General features: G+C 44.4%; 1 protein-coding gene across 1 annotated transcript in view; it reads left to right on the top strand.

Annotated features, from left to right (window-relative positions):
• LOC126355635 (uncharacterized) overlaps window positions 1-15,374 on the top strand; it is a 427,254-nt gene that overhangs the window by 401,165 nt on the left and 10,715 nt on the right. Inside the window, exon 7 of the mRNA XM_050006001.1 lies at window positions 4,041-4,475. Within this exon, the coding sequence (XP_049861958.1) occupies window positions 4,041-4,475 (435 nt within the window). The remainder of the gene's footprint in view (window positions 1-4,040; window positions 4,476-15,374) is intronic.

A 15,374-nucleotide genomic window follows, 5' to 3' on the forward strand; every position in this document is an offset into this window, starting at 1 on the left:
GTTCTTGACAGTGGCGGACGTGGCCACCCTGTCTAGTTTTTGCTGGAACTCCTTGTACTCGCCCGCCCATTGGATGACGATACGCTGCGGCTTCTTTTGGGCCGACACCAGAGGCGCGGCGCCATCCTCCATCGCATCTACGCTGGCGCCCGCAAACGTGTTGGCGGTCGGCAGCGGGGTCGGTTGCTGCAGCGCAGCAGCCCTGGCCTTGGCGACAAAACCATCCTCGTCCGGCTGCCGGGAGGTGGCAGGTGGACGAGTGGGCCGCCGCGCCTTCGTCGATCTCTGCGAGGCGGTGCTCTTGGAGGAGCCCTCGATAGTCGTCCAGACTCTGTGGTGGAGGGGAGGGAGGCCCTGGAGGCCTTCTTCGGCGGCCTCGCTGTTTCAGATGTCTGAGAGGGAGTGTCAGAATCATGCGTCGCAGCCCGGCGCTTTCTGGGCGCGCGGGCAGCGTCAAGGTCAGTGTCACGGCGCTCTGACTCGGCAATCGCCTCAGCCAAATTTGCGTCGGGCAGGTCGATGGCCTCCATCTCGGTGGCCGCAGCTAGCGTAGCCACGGGCTCTTCTTGTGTCTCTGGGGACCAGGGGGGCAACCGGGGGCACATCGACCTCTCGAGTGGTCGAGGCCAGCGGCGCAACTCCAGCAGAGGCCGTCACCGCCGGGACCGCGAACTCGTGCGATCCGACCGGCGGGGCTCTCGGTGGCACACCCGACACTTGCTGCCTCGTGTACGGTAGAGTGGCAGCCTTCTGAATGTTACAGAAGGCGAGTATAGCCGCCTCGTCGTCCTTTCGACTAGGGTAGGAGCCCCCATGGGCGAGTTTGTTCAGAAGAATGAACACTCGATCACGAGAGTGCGCGTCACAACCCGAAGAGTCAATCCTGTCATCGTCAGTGGTCGTAAGCCGGTTCGTCATAAGTGGGGGGCCGGATGGGGCCGCTACCAGGATCAGCTCAGTCGCCTGAGCTGGCCTCGACGGACGGCGATCCACCACACCCTTCGCAAGTAACGCATCCTCTCTCAACGACATCTCGAACAGCACTGCGTCGTGCGTCGTGTGCCGCGTGTGTGGAAGGAGATAGAAACATGCGCATTGTTTTAAAATGAGGCCGCGTTCATTGTCAATACGTCCCAGAGATGACAGCACCGTACGGCAGATGGAATTTTACCGCCAGCCGCGAGAAAGAGAACTGTTTTAAATACTCAAAATGGCGACGTTTTCTTTACTTGAACAGCGTGCAATCATTCGTTTTCTGAATTTGCGTGGTGTGAAACCAATCGAAATTCATCGACAGTTGAAGGAGACATGTGGTGGTGGAGTTATGGATGTGTCGAAAGTGCGTTCGTGGGTTCGACAGTTTAATGAAGGCAGAACATCGTGTGACAACAAACCGAAACAACCTCGGGCTCGCACAAGCCGGTCTGACGACATGATCGAGAAAGTGGAGAAAATTGTTTTGGGGGATCGCCGAATGACTGTTGAACAGATCGCCTCCAGAGTTGGCATTTCTGTGGGTTCTGTGCACACAATCCTGTATGACGACCTGAAAATGCGAAAAGTGTCATCCAGGCGGGTGCCACGAACGCTGACGGACGACCACAGAGCTTCCCGTGTAGCATGTTGCCAAGCAATGTTGACGCGCAACGATAGCATGAATGGGACTTTCTTTTCTTCGGTTGTGACAATGGATGAGACGTGGATGCCATTTTTCAATCCAGAAACAAAGCTCCAGTCCGCGCAATGGAAGCACACAGATTCACCGCCACCAAAAAAATTTCGGGTAACCGCCAATGCTGAAAAAATGATGGTGTCCTTGCTCTGGGACAGCGAGGGCGTAATCCCTACCCATTCGTTCCAAAGGGCACTACGGTAACAGGTGCATCCTACGAAAATGTTTTGAAGAACAAATTCCTTCCTGCACTGCAACAAATACGTCCGGGAAGGGCTGCGCGTGTGCTGTTTCACCAAGACAACGCACCCGCACATCGAGCTAACATTACGCAACAGTTTCTTCGTGATAACAACTTTGAAGTGATTTCTCATGCTCCCTACTCACCTGACCCGGCTCCTACTGACTTTTGGCTTTTTCCAACAATGAAAGACACTCTCCGTGGCCGCACATTCACCAGCCGTGCTGCTATTGCCCTCCTAAAGAAGCCTCCGCCGCTGCCATGGAATCAAGGCGTCAGCGTTGTCAAAAATGTGTACGTCTGCAGGGCGATTACGTCGAGAAGTAACGCCAGTTTCATCGACTTCGGGTGAGTAGTTAATTAGAAAAAAAAATCGGAGGCCTTAGAACTTGAATGCACTTCGTAGGTTTTAGTTGTATTAGTCTGCTTTTGTAGCGTTCAAGACAGAGGTTAAGGTACTTTTCCCAGCAATTTCGTCTTTTAAGGGGTGTTCAATGCTATTTCTCCTTGTGCAATGGGCGGCAATTTTTCCTAAACCATTACCAGTAACTCCAATGAAATAAGACTGCATTGCAATGCAGCACTAAATCAGCTCTTCTGCTGCTTCTTTATCAGAAATTGTACATCTTCCCGTCATTGGTTTTTGCTGATTCCGTTGTTGTAACGTACTTCATGATACATAAATTCGTGTTGTTTTGGAACAATAAACTATTTCATGCCTTCTTCCGACCAATCGTCGAGTTCTGAGCAGCAACAACTCTTTTCACCATTTTACTCCTAGTCCTAGATGAACTCTACTTTCTTTCGTAAAACTCCCCATGTGTGTGTGTGTGTGTGTGTGTGTGTATGTGTGTGTGTTAAAAGAAAGCAATGTGGATAAAATGACTAAAATTGTTGACACAAGGTGAAGAGGAAACCTATAAAATAACACTCATGCACTCACTCCCACCTCACTCGCTTTGACCCACACAACCATTCTATCACACACGCCTTAATACAATGGAGAAGGGTGATCGCTGATACACGTGGAATTAAAACAGAAGTGAAAGCAAAGAATATCTAACAGAAAGGCTGACCACTAACAAAATCGTGGTCGACATAGTCACCGTGGTAACACATCAAGAACATCTCACTGCAATTTTTGGAAATACGTTGGGCAGATGACAAAACCTTGGAGCTCTAAACACATTCGTTTCAGTGTCAGTTAAAATAGAAGGCAGATCTGTCAGCAAGTCTGCCACTAACCCCTGGTCCGAAAATAAAACGCAGTCTCGAAAAGTGTGGCCCAGACTGATCTGCACACCACAAGCAGCACACATTGGAGAATCCTCTTACCAAAGCAACAAATCATGCATCACAGGGATGTGGCTTAGGTGAACACGAGTAAGCAGAAAACTCGTCCCGTCTTCGTGGCTGGAATGAGGCACGCCACTGGACGAGAAACAGCTTATTGTCTTCTTCCCATTGACGGGTGACTCTGTACCTCAGCAGCGAGGTGGCAGCACGCAGGGAGACGGCACACTGAAGTAATTCAGCATCAAGGCACGTTTCCTTGGCTGCCAGATGCGCCCTTTCGTTTCCCTCAGTACCCGTCCCAGCCGTTGCAGTTCGAGGACGGTGTTCTGGATATTTTGGATTACTTTATCTGCTGCACACATGCTCAGCCACGCCATTCTCCTCTTAGAATTTAAGAGAATTCCAAGAACATAGAGAGTGTGTGCTAATACAGGCAGACTTTGAACATGAAAAGGTAAGGGGTGACGGTTTAAGCAAGTGAAGGAGCTTCAGTTAATGTTACCATAGTCTAGATTTTGGTAACACAGTACACGTTTAACCAAACATGTATACCAAACTATGATAACCATTAATCTTAACCATTACTTTACGAAAACACGTTTCGGTTGAAAGGCTTATCTGCCAAAATCTAGGGGAAATAATGAAGATGTAAAACCTTTTTCTCTTGTCAAAATACGTAATGTATAATCGATCAGTAAGAATTCGAGCATGAATTCCGATTAACGGCAGCATATAGTGCCAAGAGATGGACAGTCCTGTTTAGAGGGGAGTCCAGCTGAGGGCGCGGTTTGCCAGAGAGCCTCGTCAGCAGTGCCTCCCCTCACGTTCCAGGTTCACCGTGCAGACGCCGACGACGACGACGAGGACGCGGGCGGCGGCGCGTCGGTCGAGGAGGCGTCCTCGGGGGTGGCGCCGGCGTCGGGGGCGGCGCCGCCCCGCAGCAACACGGGCCTGTCGCAGTCCGACCTGAGCGTGTCGTCGGCGGGCTCGGCCAACCCGAGCTACCGCTACGGCAACCAGACGGGCTACGACGGCGGACCGTTCGGCTACCCGCAGTACGCCGGCTACTGCGTCGAGGCGGCCGCCTCCGGCGCCGGCGCAGGCGCTGCGGGGGCGGTGGCCGCGGCGACCACTGAAGCGCCCTCCGCCTCCGCCCCCGCCACCGACACGCCGGGCTCGGCGCGCAGGCCCGTCTTCTGGGGCGCCCAGGACTCGATGCTGAGCAGCGACCAGCAGTCGGAGCAGCTGCTGTCCGACATCTTGCAGGTGGGCGCAGCTGTCGGTCGGCTCCAGACGCTGCGCGAATCCTCCTGCCAGCCTGTGCCGCGCCGCGCCACTTGCCGCGACAGTTCTCCGTATACACTATAACCCACAGTCTCAATTATCGATATGCCCAAACGGGCATCTTTGTGAAATGTACAGTTTTAGATTGACTTGTTCTTGTGGTTGTTCTCTTCAGTCCAGAGACTATTTTGATGCAGCTCTCCTTCCTACTCTATCCTGTGCAAGCGTCTTCATCACCGAATAGCTTCTACAGCCTACATCCTTCTGAATATGCTTAGTGTATTCATCTCTAGGACTCCCTCTGCGATTTTTACCCTCCACACTTCCCTCCAGTACTAAGTTGGTGATTCCTGGATGCCCCAGAACGTATCCTACGATCCGATCCCTTCTTCTAGTCACGTTGTTTCACAAATTCCTCTTCTCCCCAATTCTATTCAGTTACTCCTCATTAGCTACATGACCTACCCATCTAATCTTCAACATTCTTCTGTAGCGCCACAATTCGAAACCTATTCTCTTCTTGTGTAAACTACAATACTGGCCATTAAAATTGCTACACAAAGAAGAAATGCAGATGATAAACGGGTATTCATTGGACAAATATATTATACTAGAACAAACATGAAATTAAATTTTCACGCAATTTGGGTCCATAGATACTGAGAAATCAGTTCTCAGAACAACCACCTCTGGCCGTAATAACGGCATTGAGTCAAACAGAGCTAGGATGGCGTGTACAGCTACAGCTGCACATGCAGCTTCAATACGATACCACAGTTCATCAGGAGTAGTGACTGGCGTATTGTGACGCGCCAGTTGCTCGGCCACCATTGACCAGACGTTTTCAGTTGGTCAGAGATCTTGAGAATGTTCTGGCCAGGGCAGCAATCGAACATTTTCGTGCAGAAAGGCATGTACAGGACCTACAACATGCGGTCGTGCATTATACTACTAAAATGTAGGGTTTCACAGGGATCGAATGAAGGGTAGAGCCATGGGTCGTAACACATCTGAAATGTAACATCCACTGTTCGAAGTGCCGTCAATGCGAACAAGAGGTGACCGAGACGTGTAACCAATAGCACCCCATACCATCACGCCCGGTGATATGCCAGTATGACGATGACGAATACACGCTTCCAATGTGTGTTCACCGCGATGTCGTCAAACTCGGATGCGACCATCATGATGCTGTAAACAGAACCTGGAATCATCCGAAAAAATGACGTTTTGCCATTCGTGCACCCAGGTTCGTCGAATACACCATCGCAGGCGCTCCTGTCTGTGATGCAGCGTCAAGGGTAACAGCAGCCATGGTCAACGAGCTGATAGTCCATGCTGCTGCAAACGTCGTCGAACTGTTCGTGCAGATGGCTGTTGTCTTGAAAACGTCCCCATCTATTGACTCAGGGATCGAGACGTGGCTGCACGATCCGTTACAACCATGCGGATAAGATGCCTGTCTTCTAGACTGCTAGTGATACGAGGCCGTTGGGATCCAGCACGGCGTTCCGCATTACCCTCCTGAACCCAACGATTCCATATTCTGCTAACAGTCATTGGAACTCGACCAACGCGAGCAGAATTGTCGCGATACGATAAACCGCAATCGTGATAGGCTGCAATCCGACCTTTATCGAAGTCGCAAACGTGATGGTACGCATTTCTCCTACTTACTCGAGGCATCACAACAACGTTTCACCAGGCAACGCCGGTCAACTGCTGTTTGTGTATGAAAAATCTTTGTGTGAATGCTCTGAAAATCTAATCATTTGCATATCACAGCATCTTCTTCCTGTCGGTTAAATTTCGTGTCTGTAGCACCTCATCTTCGTAGTGTAGCAATTTTAATGGCCAGTAGTGTATTTATCGTCTATGTTTCACTTCTATACATTGTTACACTCCATACAAATACTTTCATAAAAGACTTCCTGACACTTAATTCCATACACGCTCTTAACCAATTTCGCTTCTTCTGAAACGATTTCCTTGCCATGCGTCGACATTTTATACCCTCCCTACTTGACAATCATCAGTTATTTTGCTTCCCAAATAGCAAAACTAAATTACTAATTTAACTGTCTCATTTCCTAAGCTAATTCCCTCAGCATCAACTGATTTAATTCAACTACATTCCATTATCCTCGTCTTTGATGACTTTCATCTTATATTCTCCTCTCAAGATACTGTCCATTCATTTCAGCAGATTTTCCAGGTCGTTTGCTGCCTCTGACAGAGTTACAATGCCGGCAGCAAACCTCAAAGTTTTTTTTTCTGCTCCCTGGTCCCTAATTACCACTCCAATTTTTTTTTGTTTCCTTTACTGCTTATTCAATATAAGGACTGAATAACATCGGGCATAGGCCACAACCATGTCTGACTCCCTTCTCAACCACTGCTTCCCTTTCGTTCCCCTCGACTATTGTAACTACCATTTCGTTTCTGTACAAATTGTAAATAGCATTTCACTCCCCATATTTTACCCCTGACACCTTCAGAATTTGAAAGAGAGTATTCCAGTCAACATTGTAGAAGGCTTTCTCTAAGCCTGCAAATGCTAGAAACGTAGGTTTGTCTTTCCTTAATCTATCTCCTAAGACAAGTCGTAGGGTCAGTATTGCCGCGCATGTTCCAAGATTTCTACGGAATCCAAACTCATCTTCCCGATGTCAGCTTCTACCAGTTTTTCCATTCGTCTGTAAAGAATTGACTTAGAGAAATTAATTTACTTTTGTACACATGCCGACTGTAGAGTTTTGAACTGAGACCGTAATTTTCACATGAATCTCTGTACACATAGTGAACCGGAACTCCACCGTACTATGGAACAAAATATGAAAAAAAGTCTAGAAAACAAGGGCGCTAAAGTGCATCCCTCAAGAGCCACGGGCGCTTGTTAATCTTCACTACTACGAAACACAACTCCTCCATTGAACAAGTGCTCATAGAGCAGCCTAGGTTTCGGGGTATAAACCCAGTTTTAAATACATTACTGATCCAAAAGATGATAATGCATATTTAAACATGATGATATAGCAAATACAATCGTCTCATTTTCTTAAGGTATCGATCGATAGCTTAATGTAAAATAACGTCAATGACCATTTTTAACAAATTACATATGTATTTACAGAATTCAGCAATTATACTAACATGACAAGACTAAAGTTATGCATCAACTAAGAACTTTTTACCTACTGATGGACTATGGCCCAAAGTTTTGCTTCCATCCCGAGGTTGTGGTCTCATTTAAAGGAGGTGAATAACTGAGTTGGATCTACTCCTTTAATACTAGGGTTGGAAATGTACACATTAGTCTTTTAATTTCTAAAATTTCTAATTGGTTGAGTTTAGCCCCCCTATTTTGCCGGCCGCGGTGGCCGAGTGGTTCTAGGGGACTGATGACCATAGATGTTAAGTCCCATAGTGCTCAGAGCCATTTGAACCATTTTAGCCCCCTTTTCCTCTATGTATAAGACTTACACATCTATTATGTGTTTGTTGTTGTTGTTCAGGCAATGTTCCGCAAAGGCTATATCCGGCTTCTTCAGTCTCCAGCTAAACTCAATCAATTATAAATTTTAGAAATTAAAAGACAGTTGTGTACACCCCGCATCTATTACTAAACGAACAAATCCAAATTCAGTTATTCTCCTCTTTTAGTTGAGAACACAACCCCAGGATAGAAGCAAAACTTTGGGCCTCACTCCGTCAGTAGCTAAAAAGTTCCTGGCTGATCCATAACTTCAGTTGTATCATGTTATTCTGATTCCTGAATTGTGTAATTACATATGTAATTTGTTAAAAAATGGTCATTGACGTAATTTTACATTAAGATATGAATCGATACGTTAAGAAACTGAGATGATTTTCTTTGCCTTATCTTCATGGTTACCTGTGCATTATCACCTTGGGGGTTCAGTAATGTACTTGAGAATGGGCTTATAGCCCGAAACCTAGATTTTGCAGTAATATTAATGATAAAATTTGTGAAACAAGGCAAAAAAACAGTGTTTGTTTAGTTACTTTACAATGTTTCACCAAGAACCCACAGTTGATTCAATTAAAATATTCTTTTTCTATTTTCGATCTGTACTGCCACCTCTGAAAGTTTGTCGGAGAAGCTATAGTTCACCCATAGACGTACATGCGGATCTCCACATCTCCTCCTACACCACTCGGTCCATTTCAGCCAAACTTGTAGACATGTAACTTGCTGTCTGGTAGGGAGGACTGCGGATGTAAGAACCACCTGCCTCTCAAAGGGGTCCAGTTGGTGGTGAAATAGAAGCATAACTGAACTGCGCACAAATACCCAGAGTATGTGCCTCCAGAATTTGAAAATCAGACCACTTAATGACGTACAACCGACTTCACACATAACTTTACACCTTACGAAATTTTTTCTCGCTGACGACCACCATAAAACGATGAAAGGAAAACGTTTACGGCTTACTAGCCTAAATTTTTGCTGTTCATACAGTCAAACCTCAGCATCAGACAAGACTTAGTTATTTACATCTTTACTACTAACTGTATCGCAATACATTTCGCAGTCGGCAGTCGCGTATACCACTGAATATACATCCAAAATTATATCACTGCACGAAACTTAGTATGATAAATCTAGAGAAACTACGAGTAGGTTATGTCAGAACGGAACACAAATCACCAACACCATTATTTTGTAATGAGAGTTCCAGTGTTTACCAGATGACCTCTTTCTTAAAGTAATCACAAGTTCGAAGCTGTTTGATACAGCTGAGTTCGATTCTTTAAAGAATCGGTGGTTTACTGGTTACTTATTATCTTTGTAGACAGAAGGATTGTGGGGTTAAGAACCATCTACATGCCTTACAGATACGAATCATTCAGGGAATCCTGGAGCAATTTTAGCTACATTTGTTCTCTACATGACTTATCATTTGTATAAAAATACCGTAGGCGTAAATTCCCTCTTCCGGCTCCTCATGCTCGTAGGGTCGGTGGTGTGGATGACTTCTATTTATTTTCTCTATTTCGTTCACTTGGAATTATTTTAAAGTTTGCAGTGCAATTTGTCTGTTATTTGCGCTGTTCAGTGTGTCAACCAGGTCGTGACAAGGAGCCTTGCAGCGAGCCAGTAACTTTGTCGACGAGTTTCGGCACCTAAGCCACATGGCCGAATTCTGCAGATAAACTTAACGTTCTGAATTAGTTCTGAAATAAAATACTGAACTAGATATGTTGATGATGTACCGTGCTTGGGGACAGATACCACCAGACAATTAAATTTTTTTTCAACATTTGAATTCACACCACAGTGAAATTAAGGTTACAAAATTGTTGGGAGGAGACTCTTTCAACTTTTTAGAGGTCACTATCGGGATTAGTGAACAACAAAATTCATTTAAGATATACAGAAAAGTTATTACAAGAGACACAATAATACTGGCTATTTTCCAGCATGCCATAACACACAAACATGCATCGATCGTTGAATCACTATATTCATTGTAATTATATGAGGAAGAATGGTTACAAATCGAAAAATCATATTTAGAGCTAATCAAAGCATATCAACCGTATGCCTACAAAATAACCCTCCTGCAGAATACGGTTACCCAGAACTACCACTAACTTTTAGATTCATATATTTTCCACTACCTACTATCTGTACCATGAACAAAATCAGGTTTCAAAAATGAGCTGGAAATAATTAAAATAATAGCATACAGTAATTGTAACCTAACTGCCAACATTCTCTGCAAGCCTTTGTCCTCCTTAGACAGCACAAAGCCACACTGGCAACAAATTGGTCTCCGTGTTATATGAAGGTAGGGTTCACAGGTACTTGCTAGGAAACTGAAATACAAGAACTATGGTCCAGCTTTTATATGGAGCTATGGATATGGAGGTCACTTATGTAGTGATTTATCTACCAGATTGAGCATAAAAGGTGTTGAAGACTAAAGAAAAGAAATAGATTCCTCGTTTGCCTAAATGCAGACAACTATCTTTACCTGAAATTCTGACCCGATCCTTAATGAGCAAACAATTCCATTACTTGCCCTTACTAATGCAGCAGTAGCCAGTTAAAAATATTTCTCTCGCCATTTGATGATATTCTTGTTATAACTGTTCTGCAGCCACGTTCCATGAATTCCTTTCCACCCTTGCCCCCCTCCCCTCTATTTTTAGCCTGGTCATCGCATTCAGCAGTATGAGCCATCACTCGTTTGTGACTATTTGACTTATACGTTCAGTTAGTTTTAATATTTAGATATAGTCTAATATAATATTTATTTATTCAGAGTCTCTTTCGTTATTATATTATGCTTGTCTTTTCTATCGATACTGTGATAAAATGCCACATGTTTTTGTGCAACAATCTTTGTACAGCTGTGAACCGTCGCTGAAGTTGTGTGGATTCAGATGTTTGTGCATTAAGTTACCTTATGATGGCCTAGGAACCTGAAAGCCAGTTCATAACTTTCATTCACCTTGTATGAATTTTATAACAGTTAATGAAGAAGACCTTTTCAACAGGATTTTCAAATCTGATTTTAAGTACATTTACTTCCAACTAACCCCAAAATCGTGTTGCCTATTTGTCATCAGCACGAACATTAATATTTTCAAGACAGAATGAAATCAATTAATTCTTATAACACTGACACTTTGAACTAAAGCAATTCAGTTACTGGGGACGCTTTCATAAAAGAAACATTTATTTCCTCCCTCAACTCCAATAAAATCCTCAGTAATTATAGGCAACTTTTTAGCACTCAGGTTTAAGCAAAAGTAGTTAAACAATTGGTTTTTTACCAGTTACCATAATCAGGGTACTTGGAAATCGCTGAGAGGTATCAAGATAGGAAACTAATCAAGGTTGGTACACAAATTTAACATGAGTTACATTAATTTCACATACTTTAGTAAATGTGCTGATGCATACACTTTTCAAAGATCTGACTTCTCCTCTCTGCTGAAGTGACTGCGCAATGTTGGTGACGAATACATAACACCAGGTGGACTTTTCCATTGTAAGTACACTACTGGTCATTAAAATTGCTACACCAAGAAGAAATGCAGATGATAAACGGGTATTCATTGGATAAATATATTATAGTAGAACTGACATGTGATTACATTTTTACGCAATTTGGGTGCATAGATCCTGAGAAATCAGTTCTCAGAACAACCACCTCTAGCCGTAATAACGGTCTTGATAAGCCTTGGCACTGAATCAAACAGAGCTTGAATCGCGTCTACAGGTACAGCTGCACATGCAGCTTCAACACGATACCACAGTTCATCAAGGGTAGTGACTGGCGTATTGTGACGAGCCAGTTGCTCGGCCACCATTGACCAGACGTGTTCAATTGGTGAGAGATCTGGAGAATGTGCTGGGCAGGGCAGTAGACGAATATTTTCTGTATCTAGAAAGGCCCGTACAGGACCTGCAACATGCGGTCGTGCATTATCCTGCTAAAATGTAGGGTTTCACAGGGATCGAATGAAGGGCAGAGCCACGGATCGTAACACACATGAAATGTAACGTCCACTGTTCAAAGCGCCGTCAATGTGAACAAGAGGTGACCGAGACGTATAACCAATAGTACCCCATACCATCATGCCGGGTATACGCGAGTATGGTGATGTCGAATACACGCTTCCAATGTGCGTTCACTGCGATGTCACCAAACACGGATGCGACCATCGTGACGCTGTAAACAGAACCTGGATTCATCCGAAAAAATGACGTTTTGCCATTCGCGCACCAAGGTTCATTGTTGAGTACAGCATCGCAGGCGCCTCTGTCTGTGATGCAGCGTCAAGGGTAACCGCAGCCATGGTCTCCGAGCTGATAGACCATGCTGCTGCAAACGTCGTCGAACTGTTGTTGCAGATGGTTATTGTCTTTCAAACATCCCTATCTGTTGACTCAGGGATCGAGGCGTGGTTGCACGATCGGTTAAGCCATGCGAATAAGATGGCTGTCATCTCGACTGCTAGTAATACGAGGCCGTTGGGACCCAGCACGACGTTCCGCATTACCCTCCTGAACCTACCGATTCCATATTGTGCTAACAGTCGTGGGAGCTCGACCAACGCGAGCAGCAATGTCGCGATACGATAAACCGCAATCGTGATAGGCTGCAATCCGACCTTTATCGAAGCCGCAAACGTGATGGTACGCATTTCTCCTCCTTACACGAGACATCACAACAACGTTTCACCAGGCAACGCCGGTCAACTGCTATGTATGAGAAATCGGTTGGAAACTTTCCTCATGTCAGCACGTTGTAGGTGCCTCCACTGGCGCCATCTTGTGCGAATGCTCTGAAAAGCTAATCATTTGCATATCACAGCATCTACTTCCTGTCGGTAAAATTTCGCGTCTTTAGCACCTCATCTCCGTGGTGTGGCAATTTAAATGGCCAATAGTGTAATTTGCTCTGTTATTATCTTCCTGGCGATGATCATCAACTTTTATTGTATTTTCCAGAAACTGAGCAATATTGCAGAGCCATTTATCCACTGGAGGCTTTTCCACATCAACTCCAAATACTGAAAGCTTCAGTCGGCACGTGCGCTGTGCAGTTTCCAATCACTAGTTGTCGACTGTACGTTTGCTAGTCTCCGACTGACTGTTGTTTCACCTTTTCCCTTGCACCAACCACATTTTGCGCGCGCTAATTCACTTTCGTTTCAGAGGGAAGCACATCAAGTTTTCATTTATACAATTCAAAAGTCCTAAGTGTGTATCAGCATATACAGAGTTGTATATTAATTCCTTTTACAAAATACTTTCATTTACACATATTAGTAAATCAACAAAAATACATATAATTAAAGCCATCCTGCTCCAAATGATGCAAAGAATTCTAACGGTGAAGAGAAAACATAGTGCGTATCTTTCTACATCTTTACAACAGATCAAAGATTACATACCGAAGAACACGCACTTTATATAAGGCATAATTAATCACAAAATAATATTTTGGATCTTAACTATGGTTTTACAAAATGACCTGCTTAAACTGAATGGGTGATTCAGCTGACAAGACTGGGATATGAGGTATGAGAGAGACTTCTTGAGTTGCTGAATCTGTGATTGTAGTAGCCGCAATGATTTTATTTCCTATGGTTTAAATCTGCGAACAGTTAGCACTACCAACTTTCAGATGGATCAGAATGCACAGTAGTATTTTAATCATTGCACTGAAGAGACATCCGGCGACCTTGCTGGCAAAGGCAGAGTATGGGAAGCGTGAACACAAGCAGTAGAAAGTTTCACCTTGTGCAGGTGGGCATTATTTTGCTGAAATGTAAGCCCAGGGAGGCTTGCCGTAAAGGGCAAAAAAAAACCGTGAACATAGTATTGTCGATGTACCGCTGTGCTTGTAATGTTATGTGAGCCTCACTGCCATTTTGTTAACTGATTTGTGCCTAATTTTATTCTGAGAAGCTCAGTAATGTATGTAAATACCAAGTGAAGCGCAGCTGGACGGCAAGAAACTCTTTAGTGCGCAATTCTCGCAACGATAGTAGTTGTGAATCTTTGAGTATGGGCTTTAGAAAAAAAAGACAATTGATGTATAAAAAAAGAGGACTGTTAATTGTATCTTGTGGAAAGAGGACGTGTTGCTAGGCCGTCGCTCAAAACGTATTGTTACATTTAATTAAAATTGTCATTTTAGTGACAAAACCTAGTAAAGTATGTGTAAGAGTTGCCAAACATTTATGTATACAAATTTTCTAGAAGTGAAGAATACAAATATCTTGTTTTTGGAAAAGGAGGTGAACTTCATTGTCGTCTCCGTCTATCAATCGACAGAATTGTAAGTGTACAAAGTTCACTAAAATACAGGAAAAGAAATGCTTTCTCTATAGTTTTCATTCAATACGTAACAATCTCTCATAATTTCTTAATTACAGTAATTGGATTATATTCTAGTACAATAGTATGGTGCTGAGCTCCACTGACTAATTTTGATGTAGCAGGACGAGTAGTTCGAAGGAAGTTAGTGTGCCAAGTGTGGTGTCAACGCCAGACACCACACTTGCTAGATGGTAGCCTTTAAATCGGCCGCGGTCCGGTAGTATACGTCGGACCCGCGTGTCGCCACTATCAGTGATTGCAGACCGAGCACCGCCACACGGCAGGTCTAGAGAGACTTCCTAGCACTCGCTCCAGTTGTACAGCCGACTTTGCTAGCGATGGTTCACTGACAAATTACGCTCTCATTTACTGAGACGATAGTTAGCATAGCCTTCAGCTACGTTATTTGCTACGACCTACACAAGGCGCCATGATCAGTTTCTATTGATATTGTAAATCATGTACCGTCAAGAGCGACGTTCGTCATTAATGGATTAAAGTTAAGTATTCCACCAGCTACGTCCGTTTTTCTCAATTCTAATTCCCTTGCCATGTTCCAGACCTCACGCCAACGTGAGCTAAAACGCTTGCATTTCGGCCTCCTTTAGTACCAAGATTTTGGCTCTCCTGCCAACCACAACACCAAGCAATCTCCTTTTCTCACGAAAAGCAGACTGCTGTTTGATCTAATTTATTTACAACAGTGGTCTCAAGTTTGACAAGCTACAAAAATTTGGGCTCAAAGCTATCCGCAATACGGCCAAGTAACCAACAGAATCTTACTTTAAATCTTAAAGAACAATAACATCCTCCAAATTATAATACATCACCAACTGGTGCAGAAGCTGATCATTTAAGGAGGCAGCAACCAAAATTGAGGTACCAGTTACGACTTAAAGTCTCAATCAAAATCAGTCTCTCTCTCTCTCTCTCCAAACATATATCTAAATATATTACTAAGATGCTGTAGGAACGCCATGTATGACAACCGGATGTGAACAGAAATGGCACCC

This window comes from Schistocerca gregaria, chromosome 3, assembly GCF_023897955.1.
Source record: "Schistocerca gregaria isolate iqSchGreg1 chromosome 3, iqSchGreg1.2, whole genome shotgun sequence".
Taxonomy (NCBI): domain Eukaryota; kingdom Metazoa; phylum Arthropoda; class Insecta; order Orthoptera; family Acrididae; genus Schistocerca; species Schistocerca gregaria.